Raw genomic sequence first — 17,255 nt, forward strand, 5'->3', positions numbered from 1 at the left:
CGAATCGAGCGTATTGTTCGATCAAAGCGAAACGTGTAAATTCGCCTGAACGATGATCGAAGAACGTGACGGAGGATTACGCCACTGGACCCGGACCAAGAGGACCAGCCGATCGCGCTTGTAGCCCATGATTGAACCAACATCGCGGCTACAAGGCGCTCGCGTCCTCTCTTGTCACGGCGCGCGTATTCCTGCAAACTCAATCTCTACTATCCCTGATCGAGCGTATACTTGGATCAGCGTAAAAATCCGGTTATCTCGATTTAATAATCGTCGATGTCATTCGAGTCGTTGGTCAGCAACGATCGCGGCTACGCTTCGCCGCGATCAAGAATAAAATTTGGCCCCTACTAAGCGGGTCGACGATTAATTCGACCGGAAGATTCCTCTGCCGCGTAGAAAATTTTTTCTCTTGCCTCGTCCCTTGTCAGCGAACGTTTACAAGACGCAAGGTGGACTCGGTGTGTTCATCGGATCGAGATCTGTAATCGGCCAACCGTGATCCACCGCACCCGGTGACTTGTTTCTAAGAAACAATGTAGCTTTGTGGATACTCGACTCCGATGATATCGGTAGGGGAACTTGTTTTTCGTCTCCCGGCAACTTCCATCCGAGTTTTTACGTGTCCTTCCTTTCTGAATCCATTAGCATTCCGACGGTTTCTGCCAGCTCTCTCGATATCTCGATCCGTTTCGGTTACGTCGGCGTGGATCGATTCTATTCGACATAGTAATTCATCAAGAATCATTTACAATAACGTTTACCACCTAAAATCTGTTACGTACGACGATCTCTGTCCGCCAACATCCGAGTACAATCTTCCCTGAAAGTAACGTCCATCCGCGAAACTTCAGTTGGTAGAAGGATCGCGCAATTTCTGAAACATTCCTCGTGTTGGTCCGCGTTCAGGAGAGCGTTGATCGTACAAAAACTGACGATTTTTCAAACGTACCGGAAACAGGTACGAAAATTGTGTGCACGGCGGCGCATGAAATCGCGGGAGACGTGGTCGTGTAGCGTGTTTATCGACACGAACGTTATCGCGGTCGGATCTTCCGCGAAGAGCAGCAGTCGTTCGGGTGGTACCAATTTGTCGTTCCTTTATCAAGCGTCATCTGATGGCGACCCGACACCGCGGCCGGGGAACCGAATGCAACGTTACCTTGAAGTGACACCGGGCCCACAATGGGAACAAAGCGGCGTCCAGCTCTTTGCCGGGGTTTTGTTTCATTCCGCGGTGGACAAGCCGCGTTATTTGTCATGCATTTTGACCCTCGCCGATTTCATCTCGGATATTTTTCTCTGCCTCGCTCGCTGCTCACGCGCGAATTCTAAAGGAGCCTGGTTATCCTCCCCTCGCGTCCGGTCGCCAACAACTCTGCCAGGAAGCGTTTCTTGCGAGAGGAGAGTAAGTATGCTCAGCATAGCGAAGTGGTAAGCGATACAGGGTGGCTCAGCGGGTGTAAGTTTCGAAGATTGTTCAAGAGGTCGTTCCGAGCGAATAAATATGCGATCGCAGTTTTCTCGGTTGCGCGGTGTCAGCGCCACTAGTTTCTTTTTGCTGACTCATCGAGTGACCGATCGCTGACTGTCAAACGCGACGCTTTTGTATTGGGTTGGCAACTAAGTGATTGCGGATTTTGTCAATACCACCTAATGACAAAATCCGCAATCACTTAGTTGCCAACCCAATATATACCAGTTAAACGTCTATCGATGGAAGTGTAGCGACGTCTGCTCAAATCGAAGAATAATTTTTTATATATCGTCGAGTGTCCCAGCGATGAAAATTGATCTGAATATACATCGTTCGAATGCATTACGTGTTACTGTGTATCGCTTGGATATCGAAAAGTCACGCGCGTCTGAGCTAAACATCGAAAACAATGGAATGATTATGTATTTAAGAGTGCGTATTATGATCATTTAAAATTCGCACATCACGAATATTTTAGATTAATACATACATACACGTACGTTAAATACATGGGAACGAAGATGTGGTTATCTGTGTAACTCGAGTTTAATAATTTCCTCTTACGTAATTTGAATAGCCGGCGTTCCCTGTCGAAACGAAAGTATCGATAAAAATTGGCCGTGCGATTTTCTCGCTGTTTCGTGACCGAGCAGGTATACATCACGTTCGAGAAGAAACACAGTCTGGAAAATGAAGTACTCGAATGACGCGCGATCCCATTCGGTGGAACCGGTTCAGGCTTTGTTCCGTGACCGAACACGAGAGCGGTCGAGTCAAGCGCCTTAAGAATTGTTTCGAAGATTAGTCGGCCCCGACGACACGATCCCGATAAAATTGCGACCGCTTTCGTGACCGAGAAATCGTCGGATCGCGTTCGAAAAGCTCTCGAAAATTAAACGACCGAGCGTGATTTCCGCGCGAGATTGCGCTCCATCTCCTTTCCACTTTTATGCCGTTTCGTGATAGAGAAATCCCGCGGAAAACGAGCCTTAAAATTAAATGCCAAGCGTCTTTAAATGCTTCGTAAGTCCGTGTACTTTGTAGCTTATCGTTACGAGTGCCGGTAACTTTGGTCACGCCATACAGCTGTTCCCTCTGTTGTGCGTTATACCAGAGCTTTACCAGAAAGTACAAGTTTGATAAGTGGAACGATTTATTTTAAGCAATGCATTCTCTCAACAATGTTCCAGCTACTACAAAAAAAAAAAAAAATCTAGTCGAATCCGATCAAGCTAATCGTTTCAAATTGCCCAAGACGCGAGATTTTTTAAGATTTGTTCGTAACACGTTCTATCGTTGAATTAATCTGCTACGTAACCTGTGATCGCGATCACGCTCGAAGTAACGTTATCGAATATAAAAAATGGCCGCAATAATACGTCTATTAATCGAGCACCATAAAAATTGGCGCCTCGACATAAAGCAACGTTTCCTTTCGATTGTCGATGGATGTTCGATCGAGGCGGAGAAGAGTGACGCGGCCAGATCGGCGAAGGGCACGCACACGTGGTAGCCGCGGTCTCAGCCTCGAGGTACCGCTTAATTGGCATATCAATCCCGGAGAAAACGGGAGATAACCGCGTCGGCGATGCGGCACAAGCGATCGAGGTCCCGCAGGTTAATAAAGTTACACAGCGGCTCGCGGCCGGCGATTAAACGTTTCGGCTGACGTTCGAGCCGCGTCGATTAATCGAATATGAAAAATCGCGAGCTCGAGCATAAACGGTGAAACCTGCGGCTGGCGAACCTGTTCTCGTTCGAGTTATCCTGCAACCGATACTGCTTGCAAGTAAATATGCACGTGACTGTATGCGTATACCATACGGAAAAAGATAATGCTACGATATTGTGACAGGGACCTAAATGACGAACTAAACGTTTTCTAGAACTTTAAACGGTAAAATTTCCTGCGTTCTTACAGGTGTAAAAATACGGCTTAAGATGTCCCATTTGGCACGGTCACCAATAACTTTCTACCGCGATCATTAAACTAAATTTACTTTAATCGTCACGACGTCTAGAAGTGTAATAACATCGAGCGATAATTTGCATGGAGTGGCGACAGAATCGAAGTCGCGGATTCCTCGGTATCGTAGGTAGAAGTGAAGTACGTGGTAATCGAGATCGAATCATCGGACAGATCGGTATCTCCAGAGTCCGCGGATTGTATCGATATGGCGCCGTTCCGTGTCGTAATGACTTTGTAACGACTTTATAACAGATATATCGGTGGCAGGATCGATGGTTCGCGACACGACCCTTTGTAATGTTTGCGATAGCGTGAACACTTTATAAGACAGTGACGATGGAGCGTAATGGACGAGGAATTTACGGTTGGTATTGCCTTTGGTTTGATTTAATCGGGACAGCTGGCTGAATAAAGGTGATACGAGATACGTATAAAGTGTAAGGAACTGCTCGTGGCATGCAGCGACGTTTTGCAATTGCAGCGATTCCTTCGTTATTAGATTAAACGCCAACGGTGTCTCGTAACATGTTTGATTATCCTGTACGAAGTTCCAAGTTGAATTTTAAAACGTTGAATCTTGAAGATAAACTCATTAAAAAGAGAAGCGTATCTGTACAAAAGCCTGCACGCGTCACATCTTAGTTGCAAGGAAAACTCAAAGTTCCACTTATTTGGATAGACAACATCAACAAAAGCCAGGAAACAATTAACTGCTGTTTATTCGCACTAATATCTTCCTCTATGTAGACGACGTCGTGACACCATCTTCTCGCGTTATTAATAACCATTTAGAAAGGGAAATTTCACTCAAATTCTACGCTACGGTATAATCATTGACACTTGGAACGTTTTCCAATAGAAAATCAAGATTGTCCAATTTTGATGCTGGCAACAATTTTCCTTTTCTGCAAAAGCTTCTCCACTTAGCAGCAATGGCTGCCACAAAATATAAAAGAAGATAAGGTAAACGCCTGGCTGCCGAAGAATTCCAAAAGACGATTAACCTCCGTACGCCGGTTAACCCCATGAGACACCCGTTTCGCGTCGGAGAGGAGCACGCTAGCCGATCCTCAAGTCCTACAGAGGACTGCGAGCGGGCGACTTTCGAAAAGGGTAGGACGTTTACTCGCACGATAGCTGGTAACGAGCAATTGGCCGGGGCCGTTTTGTCGGGTTGGGCTAAAAGCGGGAACAGGCCGGCGGGCTATTTTTCAGTAATTACCGGTATCACGCGACGTCGAAGGTGTTACTTGGTTGCAAAACGTTATAACGCGATCCGGCTTCCTCCTTGACCCGCGTGTGCGTTCCCTCGCCTCGCGGACGGCAGTTAACCGAAGCGAAACTTGGAAACTGCCAGCCGGCTCTCCGTCGCCTCGCATGACTCCGATAAACGATTATGCCTTGGTAAACGGGGCGGCGCGGCGGAGGGTCCGACTAACAACCAGGTTGCTTCGTTGGTTTCTCACGACGCCGTGTCGGCTTGCGCTGCTACGAACACCCTCGTCACACCGGCAACGATGTCGCGGTTTCGTCGCACTTCCTCATCGGGGTGTCGATGATACTCGCGAATTTAACGCTTGAAATCCTGTGTTATTCAAACTCGATGAGCTCGTTTCGTCGAGGCCGAGCTATTCAAAGCTCAATTTTATTTTTGTAGACGTAGAAGAATGATTTAAAAAATCTCCGCTCTATTTGTTCTATATTTTATTGCTATACAATGTTTTATCCATAGGGTGATTCGAGAAATTAATTTACATAAGGGAAATCGTATGATTTTGTAAGAATGAGAAACTAAAAGACAGATACTATCGTTAAATAGATCGAAACTTGTTTGTACAGGTATTTTCCAACTTTACCTGAAAAGAATGTGAAATGGTTTCGTGTATCGAAACGATCATCGCGCGTTACACGGTTGACAGACGATCAGCGGGATCGCGAATCGTGAACGACCATTTGATTTCGAACGCGAGCACGAAACAGCCGAAACCAATCCACGGAACGGATTACGTTTCAAGACTGGAAACACGGTACGATACACGCGCGGTCCTTTGATCCCATGGAAAAGATAAGCATGCATGAACAAGCGACGACGCGACGAGAGGGGCGAGAGGACGCTCGGATGGCATGCGAGCTTTTCGCCTTTGCCTACGATGCACACCGGCAAAGTGGAGCGTACATAGGCGATTGGCGGCGCCCCTCTCTGTTGCGGTCTTCCGCGGCGTCACGCATCGTCAGTCACGCCGCAAATCCGCCGGATCCGCGATCTCGCATCGGCGTGGCCGCGCTTCTGCAAATTGATTGCAGACTGCCAACCCATCGGGCACCGGTTGTCTCTCGTCTTTCGAGCGGCAGCAATCATTTGCAAATATGTACTACCTTTTTGCGTTGTTCGCGCCAGATCGACCAGACTTGTCTTCTATCGATCCTCTTGACGGCCGATCGACTCGCCGATCGTTGGAGGAAGAGTCGGTTTGTTAATCCAATGTCTCGCGATTTATCTGTGGACGTACGCGACAAAATACGTATCGACTGTTTCCTATTACGTCGATATAGAAAAATATTGAAATATGTTATCTATGCGTAATTAATATTTAAAAATTCTGCCTGGAAAAGTTCAGCATTCGATGTAAATCTCGCTAGAAAGGAAATCTAGCTTTGTTAAGTCAGAATTACAGGTGAACGTGTGTGGCGTTAGATTATAACTGGTAAGTCGCGATATAACTTGCGATTGAGTGGATTATGAAACGGAATGGCCGACTTAAATTCTCAGAATATTAACTCGTGTTACTGCGATTCTCAATCCGCCAAATATACAGCCTTTCCTGCGCGAACGAACGAGCAGCGGAATACCTCGAAATCGAATAACTAATATCGAAGGCCTACTTTGTAACCGCAGGTATATACGATCGTACGCGTTTTTCCCCGGTTATAGATGAAATCGACCTCAGAGTCTAGATTAAGTTCTTTCGCTCGATGGATCCTGCGGACGGATAAAAAAGTTGTTGGCATCCGACGAAATCGATCTGGCGGCCGAACGAAGATTGACCGATTTCAGGCAGACCGAGCGACAACGTGCACGTGCACCTCTTTAGTGGTTTCCATTCCCTTTGCATCTTTCTTTATCTTCGATGTCTGTCTCTTTCCTTTCATCTCGTTCCGATTTCCGAGGTGTTTACTCGACTGTCAAAGTACATCGATTTGTTAGAAATGAATATACGTTTCGAGGATGAAACGAGGTGCTTGAAAATGCCACGGAACGTTGAATCGCGGAATGACGAGGCAAAGATCCTCGTGGTTTAGCTTGGTGATAGTTCCGAGCTGTACGCACACGTTAGATTAGCCTCGTTATCGCGGATATGTTTCTATTTTAACACATTTGACTCTCGATTGCAAATCTCTAGCTACCTCTAAACCGATCGAGTCTGCGTATTCTATGCAGTTTTCTCATCGCTTAATCCCATCGGTGGAGCAATGGAGCGGCGCGCAGCGAAGCGGACACGCACGATCGGCTTCTGGCGCGGTCGATCGTCCTTGCCGGCATTCCCCGTATTAATTTGCCGGAGCGTGCATGGGACAAAGCGAGCAAAGAGACACGGTGTGTCGCCTCGGACCGATTGGCCGGCGATGATAAGAGGGACGGCGTCCCACGGTCGGCTCCCTGTTCCGCCTGTTCCTCCTCATCATCGTCCTCGTCCCGCTCCTTTTCTGCCCCCGGTAGGCAGACTTCTTTCGGGAGGCGTTCGTTACGGATGGCTTGGCTACCCGACGACCGTCTTTTGTGCCGTCGCCGGTCATAATGACACCAGGCAAAAACTGTCAATGCTGCCGCATATCGGCTTCCATGCATGCATTAGCTGTACGAGGCGTTCTTCGGTTCCTTTGCCTGTTCCGTTGCTGATGCTTCTTCGATCGCTTGTGCATGCTGCTTCGTACATAGACAACGTTATTGCGTAGAGAATCGATCAGAAGCAGGTAAGAAATATATTTTTAAAGCGATTCGTTTTATTATAATTGTTTTTATTATAATCCTGGAAACACTATCTTTTCCCGTAATTGGTAAAGACAGCACGACGTAAATACGTTTTACCGGACGATCTTTTCAAAGTTTTATTCCGAAACTACACAGTTATCCCATTATTTTGTCTCTGTTTTCGCTTTTTTCGATCGAACTATCGGTAATCCGAGGTAGTATCTAGCCGACAATCCCATTATATCTCGCAGACTGCACATCGATTAATACTGGCAGGAAGTTCGCTCAGACGTTGATCCGCACCTTAGTCACGCGTTACGCGCAGAAATTAGATGACACAGGCATCTTTTCGTAACGGTATACATGTACCGCGCCAATAAGCCGAGGAGGCAGAAGGAAGGTATTGTCGCATTAGACGTCGCGCAAGAAAACGCATTACAACGAAACTAATAACGAATGTAACGGGACGCGTGTGCACGCTTCAACGTTGGCATTTTTTAATCTCACGAGCTCGCAGGAAGATTGGACTCAAGTAGAACGAGCCATATCTCTTGTCTGATTGCAAGTGAAAGAAAATGCTAGGGAAAAAAAGGTGAATGGTTCACGGAGGACTGGCTCTTTAGGATCGTGTTTCTTTCGCAAGTGCAACGATGCGTGTCCGTTTTATGACACGAAGCTGGAGCCCTTTCTTTCTAACGTACTTTGTTCGAAACTAGAAACGAATCTTTCTTTGCTCTATTTGCCCTCTTTCCTCTTATCCTTCCTTACCTTGAAATCACTTGATATTTGTACGATTACGCGTATAAGTATCGTCCTCGCAGCATATCCTTCTTACGAATATTCTCAATAACCGTTTCGCTTCCTGCGTCGTTCAACGTTGCTCAACCTCTTCCTTTGTGTCACAGTCGCGTCGCAACGTGCCAAGGAAAAACGACAGCAAGAAGAGGATAGATCGCGCGTCGATTTCTTGCAGATCGAGCACACGGCGACCGCCATAGCAGGATCTTAATCGGCGTGCAATGGATCTTCTTCCCTGCATTCTTCCTCCGTTCAATGTGCCATAGAAAACACGACGATCGTTGGATTACCGCGTGGAGATCGTCGTGGTTCCTGACCACGATTTTCCAGTTTTACCCTTTGAGATCGCGAAGAAAACAGGTGCGTCTTCCAGTTACAGAAACGCGTAGATCAGTAGCGGCGATTATGCATCGAGTTTATCCAGCGATTGCATAAATTGCTTTACAAGCAAAACTTTCTTTTCGTTGGCAAGATCCGATTCGAACGGCCGTACACCGTCAGCGAAAAAACAAGGCATAGCAAAGTTAATTAGCGAGCGCGGGACCGCGGACGCGCGCTCCAATCGCGAAAACCGTTTTCCAAGCGGTTAACTCGTCTAACAATCGATAAATTCACTTCGATTCTCCTCGGTATCGCTTTCTATAGTCATCGTGACTATGAACAACGAACGTTCCAAGTATCTGTGTTCGTCGAAAGACACGCGAAACAGATTTCGAAATTTCGAGATAAATATTTGTGTTCCTCGTCTTAACGTTTCGACGTTTTCGACGGTGGTCACGTATGTAAAAAAAAAAAAAAAAAAAAAAATAAGAATACGATCGTCCGAATAATGCCGTTCCGAACAGAAAACTACATATAACAGATTTAGTACGTGCCATAATACCGTGTTCTTTTATTATCGTCGGTAACTGCGAACAAATTTTCTAAGATTACAAAATAATGGAAACCGGTTTGTGACGTCATGGTCGTTGAACTCGACTCGATGTCGACCACTATATTAAATTGCAAAAAACATATATCAGTATGCTAAAATGGCATATCTTTGACCTTGAAATTAAAGCTACCTTGGACTTTCTTTGATGCTTTAATTTATAATCTTGTCGATTCCGATATCGACAAGCGTATTTCTTTCGACTTTCCCTTGATTTAATGTATTCTACCTCTTGGAACGCGCTTTGGAAACTGCATCGAATTAAACGACGGATATCGCGATAAGATCGATTCAACAATAAAAACACCAGTCCACATTAATTACCCTTCTCGTTCGTGCGGATCTGCGTTGCACGCGGCGCGAATTACATACTCCTCGCGCTTCTTAACGCGACGTTGCGTTCGTTTTTTTTATCGCGATACAAAAGGGAAAGTTCGGCTAGTCCGACGGTGTTGGTCAACCGGTCGCCTGCACGGTTAAATTGTGACAGGATGTTCGTAAGAGATTCCACGAGGGTCTTGCGTTTTGCTCGAGGAGAAAGTTGCAGCGGTGTTACGCTACTTTTTTTTTTCCTCCTCTCTGTCTTACTTTTTTTTAGCCGTGTAATATTACAGACTTCAAATAAATCGTTGATAAATGATTAATGCGTTATTTATCACTTACATATCGATGATCTGGTTCTCGCTAAACCAGCCGAAGAGGAATAATTTCATCTTCGTTTCTGTCACCATTTTACGGACGAGAATGTCTGCAAGTTTAAAAATAGACTACAAATCCGACAAAATTCAACGTACCGTAGAATTTAAAAGCAACAAACTCGTATCGACTTTATTTTTCTGGACGATCTCTCGACTCGAGTCGTTTGCTAGCGCGAACGGTCGGTACAAAGCGTTTAAAAAGCGGTCGCTCACGATCGAGATGAATGACGAAGTCGCGACGAGAGAACAGGATCGAGAAGATTCGGTCGTCGCGCCGTTCAGCGACATCGACACGACAAGGCTTGCGACGTCGTTGGCAATGGTGGCGGCAGGCCGATTTTGACAGTCGCGCGCTGTCTCCTCCATGATGAATGAACGACTCGCGGCTCGATCGACGTTATCGTAAATCTTCCCGACTCGGGGCTATTGTGAAGTCGCTCGTCATCCGTTTCGGTCTTGTCGCGCAAGCACACGCCGATCTCGAGCGAAGTGAGGTCAGATCGATATCGAGCCTCAAGTCGGCCGAACTCGATTTGAATTCCGATTAAGACCTCTTATAATGTTCGAAGATGTCGTACAAGCCAATGAAATCGACATGAACCGCGCGGTACCCACGACGGGATGATTGCTTGCGTGTCTCCCTTCCTTGCGGTCGATCTTTACTTCTTTAATCTGTCTTCTCGATTTTCAACTAGTAAATTGAATTGGGCAATGAAAATGAAATTGATAGGTGAAATTGAATATTAGCTGTTTCGGTGGAATGATATTCGAAGACAAACATAGGCATACATTGACGTGTTATTTATTTGCATCTTAATTATATATAACATGAATATTATTCTATCAATTACGTCTATTATGATGTTTAACCCCTCATCCCATAGTTGCTGTATTATACCTGTCAACCAAAACGATGAATTACAATTAATGATCAGCAATTATATCTTTGCTCGTGGAATAAAAAAAAAGTGGTCATTAACACTCGCACGATCATCGTTTACATTATTACTACATATTTCTCGTATATTTCGCGTCTCTAAATCAAAAAGTCTACAACATCTACGGTTCGCGTCAGTGCGAGTGTTAAATCGCTGGATTATTTCTCGAGTCACGTGAACCTACATTTTAAAATAAGCGCGAGACCACTGACTCGGTCACACGGCCACCCAATATTCTGCTTTGCATGGTGTCGACCACGTTGTCCTTCACTACGCGCATTGGTTCTTCTATTATCAGGTTGGCAGGTCTCACTGATGTCAGAACTCTTGGGTTGTAGAACTGCATTTGAGGAACATTCACGTAGGACGACATCTCCGGATCCGACATCATGAAAAAAGAGTTGGATGGTGAAACGACCACCTGCTCTCTGTAAGTTGGTACCACCGAAGCAACGTCCATGACTACTTCATTTTGCACTGGCGAAACGATGATTTCTTCCGCCACGGGCTTGACAACTTCCCGAGTGATTGTTTCGACGACTGGATCGCTCGACACCACCACATCCTTGACCGAAACCGAAGGTTGTTGAACGATGTTCACGTTGGTTTGCGCTGGCAGTGGTTGAGCCGATTGAATAATCTCCGTGAATGACGAACTCGGCTGAGCAATCAGGGTGGCGCTAGGTTGTCCCTGGATAAAGCTCAGAGTTTGAACAGGCTGTCCTATTGGCTGGATGTTGAGAGTTTCGACGGATTGCGCTCCAGGTTGAATATTGAAGACTGCAGACTGTTGAGGATTGGACTGGATGCTGAGAGTTTCCACAGTTTGTGGTCCCGATTGAATATTGAGGAGCTGAGCTGGTTGGTTATTGGATTGAATACTAAGGGTTTCGACATTTTGTGGAACGGAGTGAATATTGAAAAGTTTAGTTGGTTGACCATGGGCTTGGATACTCAAGGTTTGAACTGGTTGTTGGATGTTGAGAGTTTCGACAGTTTGCGGTACGGATTGGATATTAAGAAGCTGGTTTGGTAGTCCATTGGCTTGGATACTGAAAGTTTGGGCAGGTTGTTGAAAGCTGAGCGTTTCAACAGTTTGTGGTTGGATATTAAAAAGTTGATTTTGTTGGCCATTAGCTTGAATGCTTACAGTTTCAACAGCCTGTGGTACCGATTGGATGTTAAGAAGCTGAGCTGGTTGACTATTAGATTGAATGCTAATGGTTTCGGCAACCTGTGACGCTGGTTGAATGTTGAGGAGCTGAGCTGGTTGACCATTGGCTTGAATGCTGAATGTTTGCTCAGGCTGTTGGATACTTAGGGTCTGCATCGATGATTGCCCAGGCACCTGGATACTGTAGGTTTGAGTTGGGAAGAGCGTCGAAGGCTGATTTAAATATAGCACCGACTTCTTAGATCTCTCCAGGTCCTTCACTTCTTCTTCCAACTTCAGGATCTCCTTTTCCAAAGTTTCTTCGGTCTTCGACGTTGGAACAGCCTGGGCTACTGCCAGGCCGGCAGCGAACAGTGCGAATATTTTTTTCAGATGCATTTCTTCTGATTGTTCTTCGGTGTCGAACTGTGTCGATCTTGGCGATGAGGCTGCTTTTTAAAGAGATCCTCGCTCTCATCAGGCACGTTCGACATTGAGATACCTCACGTAACGAAAACACGCAAGAGCGCTGATACGCGAGATCGCGGCGTTATCAGGTCACGCAATGATACGCGTTTGGTACAAGCGTAATACAATACACAACTTTTAGAATTTATATAACAAAAGAGGATATCACTTATGTATTCTTTTATTTCTTTTCCCTTGTTGAATAATTGTTATCTCATAGAGCCTCGAAACGTATCACTCTACAGTTGCATAAAATATACGTGACACGTATATTCGCCATCCGTAAACAAGTTTTACGCAAACTTCGGTCTATACAAAAGTAAAATCCGGAACCGTGAAATTAAATTAAACGAGCTAATAGTTAATTTAGAAACAGTCGAAAAGAAATTAAAGTTGGAAGTATAATTCAGCTTGCGATTAATTTCATCAAAATTTAATTGTACGTGTTTTTATAACGACATCTTTATAACTTTAAAATTGCAATAAAATTTCAAATTCGCTCTCGTAAACCAGAGCAGAACAAAGTAGAAACATTCGATCGTTCCTGAAACATCTTCTTCGATTTCCACTGCTCACGACCACGAGTCTCTCCTAAAATCGTTTCACCTAATTCTATCTATTTATAGGTACCTTTGATTCAGATGGTAATCGTCTAACGTGGAACCGCCAGACACCAAGGTTAGAAGTTTGCCGGCTGTCGATCGATTCGAAACAGTCGTGCAACCCCCGATCGTAACTCGGCTGAAATCGCGTTCGACTCATCCCCGTCTCACAGATCATCCTTTTCTCCCTCTTTCAACCCCTCTGCTTCTCTCCGTGCAATTTCTTTCTCCGTAAGCAACGTTGGTATTTCCAGGACGCTGATATTAACGACACCCGGTAGATCGTAATTTTGTCACCCGACGGTAGAAAGAAGGAAGGGGTTGGCGCGCTAAGAAGCGGCGCCGGCTAATTGCATGCATTTTTAACGGACGATACGTCGTAATCGGCGCTGCCGGTATGATGGAAACGCGAGCATAAAGCTTTACGCTCGCGGCACCCTGGGGAGAACGTTCGAGGGGTCTCGGCTCTACTGCGCCGTTTTTATTTTACCGTATGGTCCTGTGGAAAGGGTGAAACGGTAACTGCGATACTTACGACCGGGCAGAAATTCCTAAAGGGATCTTCTTTTTCTCGTTCTTCCTCTTTTTTCCTCCTGTTTTCGGCTGTGACGGCTTCTCGTTGGAGATTAGCGCAGACCGTCGACGTATCAATTGTTTCAAACGAATCCAAGGTTTTAATAAAAAGCGAAGCGGAGCGAGGGGACGAGAGATGGGTAACAAGGGTTACGGTAAATCGTTTTCTGGCAAATTTTGGTGCCTTAAAGACCAGATGCTTTCTAGACTTTCTCAGAATTTGCTACTTTATATCTCCGATGTAGATGTTCGTTAATTCGCATGCGTTCAATTTACGAGGTTCCACGATCGGCAACGAACTATATAAATCGCGTCGCACCTATTCAAGGGGATTTAATGGACATTGATGTATCGGCGATTCGGGACGGGCGTCCACGTGGCGTGATTAACGCCGACCTGTCCATACGGCCGAGAATAACGGCTCACGGCTTTCTGGTGTCCCCGCGGTGAGATACGCCCGGACCTCGTTCACCTCAGACGATCGGCTCTCGGTGTCGGCCTCTTTCGCGAGATACTCGTGTCGAGTCTTCGACTTATCGACCTTATTACGTCGCTGGCCTCCGGGCTACCGTCTGCGGATCTCTCTTCCAGACGAACAGATCTCCAGACCGGTTGCCGAGCTACAGTTTCGCGACAATGGAAACAGGCGATTGTTTTCTACTTTCGTTTGCGTAGATCATTATCGTTCAAATGTCGGCGACAGATCGTCAAAAACGATACTGGTATCTGTTTGAAATAAAAAATAATCGGACAATCGCTGGGTACGGGCGTCCGTCAGCCGTAACGCGAGTCATCGTTGTTAAACCAACTTCCTGTTTCCGATTTCCAAGCGATTCCAGGAAATCCAACGAGTCACTGCCGCGCTGCCTCTCCTAAGACCCCTAACCGAGCGATCGCTCTGGCAAACGACACGTTTGACAAGTCTCGTTGCCGCTCGTTACTCCTCGTCGACTATGTCATTTGTCTCCGGAGAATAATCGACCAATCTCTCCGAGCTTCACGCGCGAAACAGAAAGAGGAAACACGGAAGAACACGAAAGAAGAAGGAGGAAGAAGGACAGAGAGAGAAGAGAGTAATGGTGCTGCTGGTGCGCGGAGTCAACGAGAGGGCCGCAATTATGTAATCGCTGTGTCATTGCGTTTGAGTAATTCCATTAGCTAACGTACGAGAGAGCAAGTGAGGAAAAACGCACGTCGCGAGCTGTCGACCCCGAGTATTGTGCGCTGGGGTCACGTTCTCACCTCCGGTAACTGCAAGGACCGCCATTTTTGCTCGCTCTCGCTCTTTCTCTGTCCTGTAGCGGTCGAGTCGATCGTTCAGGCGATTTTAACGCCTTGTCTGTCGAGTCACGGTGTGCACTGGATTCGAGTCATCGGGAGATCTCGACCTACGATGGTAAACCGAGTGATCGGTGCTGTGTCGAGTCGAAAAGGTTTGGATCGGTTAGGATTTTTGAGATTCGGATAATTTCAAAAATTCGATGACGACGGATATCGGGATTTCGATTGATAGAAAATGTTAATCGTCTAAATACAGTTATTTATAAAGTCGGACAATCTGCCGATGATCAAATATTATCGTTACGATATAAATTATCTTCTATTCTCTCATGATCGTATCAGCTGAAAGTGAACTGTCTAAGAGTCGCAGACGTACAAACCGAAGCTAGAAAGGAAAGAAAGAGTCGTGTGGAAATCGGCGACTCGAATTCCACGGCGTTCACGATACAGACCCGCAACTACACGGTGTCCGCGATTAAATCAGTCGGCCGCGATGTCACCTCCGGCGCATGGTATGCGACGAAGGAATCCTTGACAGGAGGTCGCCGGATCCTCGTGCCCCCCCGTGGCGCATGAATCACCGCGACTCGCCTCGCCGTGTCTTGTCGCCCCTCGGCCAAGGTGACAGCTGTCAAGCGGCTGCTATACGGCGCGGTGTACGCCGCGCCGTGTAGGAGGTGTACGCGTCCCCGCGTGAAATCCTCTCCTCTCCGTGAACATTCTGACCGACCACGGGCAACCATCCACTGGCGTAGACATCCGGAACACATTTTCCTGTCGTTTCACCAAACGTTATTTCTTCGGATTTGAAAATGAGCGAGAGAATTATCCCCTTGACGATATCATGGCGTCGTGTTTCGTATATACAACCTATACAAGGTGTTCCACTCGTGACGAATATTCTAAGCATTTCTGTCGGCGTGTATCGAAAACAAGTGAGAAAGATTTTAAGGAATTCATATAATTGTGGAACATGAAGTCGGTGGTGGCATAAAAAATCTTGGCAAGATCGTCTACAGCAAGAACAACTTTGCAGAAACCAGTATAGCTTAGAGAAAATATAGCGAAACGGGATCGATAAATAGCATTGAACCGCGATATGCATACAATACGCACTACACGACATTCTTGTTCCAGCATTCACGTTGCGAATACATTCGACGTAAAACCACGTTTCACTATTTAGCAATCGTACACATAACGTTTCAATAATACTCTTAAGGCACCTGCTGATCTCATACAAAACTTTGTGATTTCTTAATAACTATTCGAGTTTACCTCATTCTTCTACAAGTACCCTGATACTTACGAACAGAACGAATTACTTGCAACTTCGGCTAAATCTCCAATCGAAATCCAATAAAAACCTTCGAGTTTCAAGTTGCGCTATTTCTTTTTCAGCTTTCGTAAATTCTTTTCTCGAGGTTTTTCGCGCCAAACTTGATCATAAGACGCTGTCACCGCAACGCGCTTGATCCGATACAACTTTGCATCGACTCGCTTCTCCCGCATTCCTATCGCAGGTTCAGCGAGTATAGCACCGGTTCCCATGTCCGTATCTCGATCAGAAAACGACTACGCTCCGTATCTATAGATCGATTTGCGTAGCGCGCGATTACAAAAGTAAAGCAAAAGGATTACACCGATGAAACTAGTTCTTACACGAGGAACAAGTGGAAGAAGAAGAAGAGGAAGAAAAGGAGAGGAAGATGGTGGGGAAAGGTGAAAAATTTCCCAGGGCTCGTTAACATCCACCTGTGTTCTCGCGCCATTGCGTGTGCACGCGCGTGCACGCGGTTCGCCTTGACCCGCGCGAGCTACCTCCGAGGGATGCTCGTCGATCGTCTCAGACACAGTTGGGAATTAAGGTACTGGGTAAGTGACCATGCAGTTGATTGCTTTCCTTTGTGTTCCCCTGTGACATTTTTATTTTCCAACGACACACGAAAGAGAAAGGCCATATCGGCTGATACCTCTTAGCGATGAGATCAAGTACGTAAAAGTCGATTTAATTTTGTTCCTTTCGATGTTGATCCTTGATATCTTTAGGGCTCTTTAAGGCTCTTAAGATTCTTTAAGGTTCTTTCGCGGTAAAGGATGCCGATTAACCTGCCTTGATACGTCAGGAATATGTAGAGGACTTGTGTGTAGAGGGTGTTTGATCGTGAGATTTATTAGACGAGATTGTTCGTTGTTGAAACCGTCGAGTATATTTAAAATAATTAAATAAATTAGTATACTGACAATATTCGCTGAGACGCTCGTACAATGTATAAATCGCGAACTAAACTCGTTGATAGCTACTCGATAGATGGCCGATAGATACTCGTAGATACTGATCGATAACTGTTACCGATCCGCACGACTGACTGATAGCTGGTTGATAACTGGTAGACA

General features: G+C 45.9%; 1 protein-coding gene and 1 pseudogene across 1 annotated transcript; both read right to left on the reverse strand.

Moving 5' to 3' along the window:
* Positions 1 to 10,968: 10,968 nt before the first annotated feature.
* Positions 10,969 to 12,333, reverse strand: LOC122568261. Its single transcript, XM_043727810.1, has one exon. The coding sequence runs from the start codon at positions 12,331 to 12,333 to the stop codon at positions 10,969 to 10,971; it is 1,365 nt and encodes a 454-aa protein (XP_043583745.1).
* A 3,005-nt stretch (positions 12,334 to 15,338) lies between these two features.
* On the reverse strand, positions 15,339 to 16,819 carry LOC122568429 (annotated as a pseudogene).
* Between the last annotated feature and the right edge of the window lie 436 nt (positions 16,820 to 17,255).

Source organism: Bombus pyrosoma, linkage group LG6 (genome assembly GCF_014825855.1).
Source record: "Bombus pyrosoma isolate SC7728 linkage group LG6, ASM1482585v1, whole genome shotgun sequence".
In the NCBI taxonomy this organism is placed as follows: domain Eukaryota; kingdom Metazoa; phylum Arthropoda; class Insecta; order Hymenoptera; family Apidae; genus Bombus; species Bombus pyrosoma.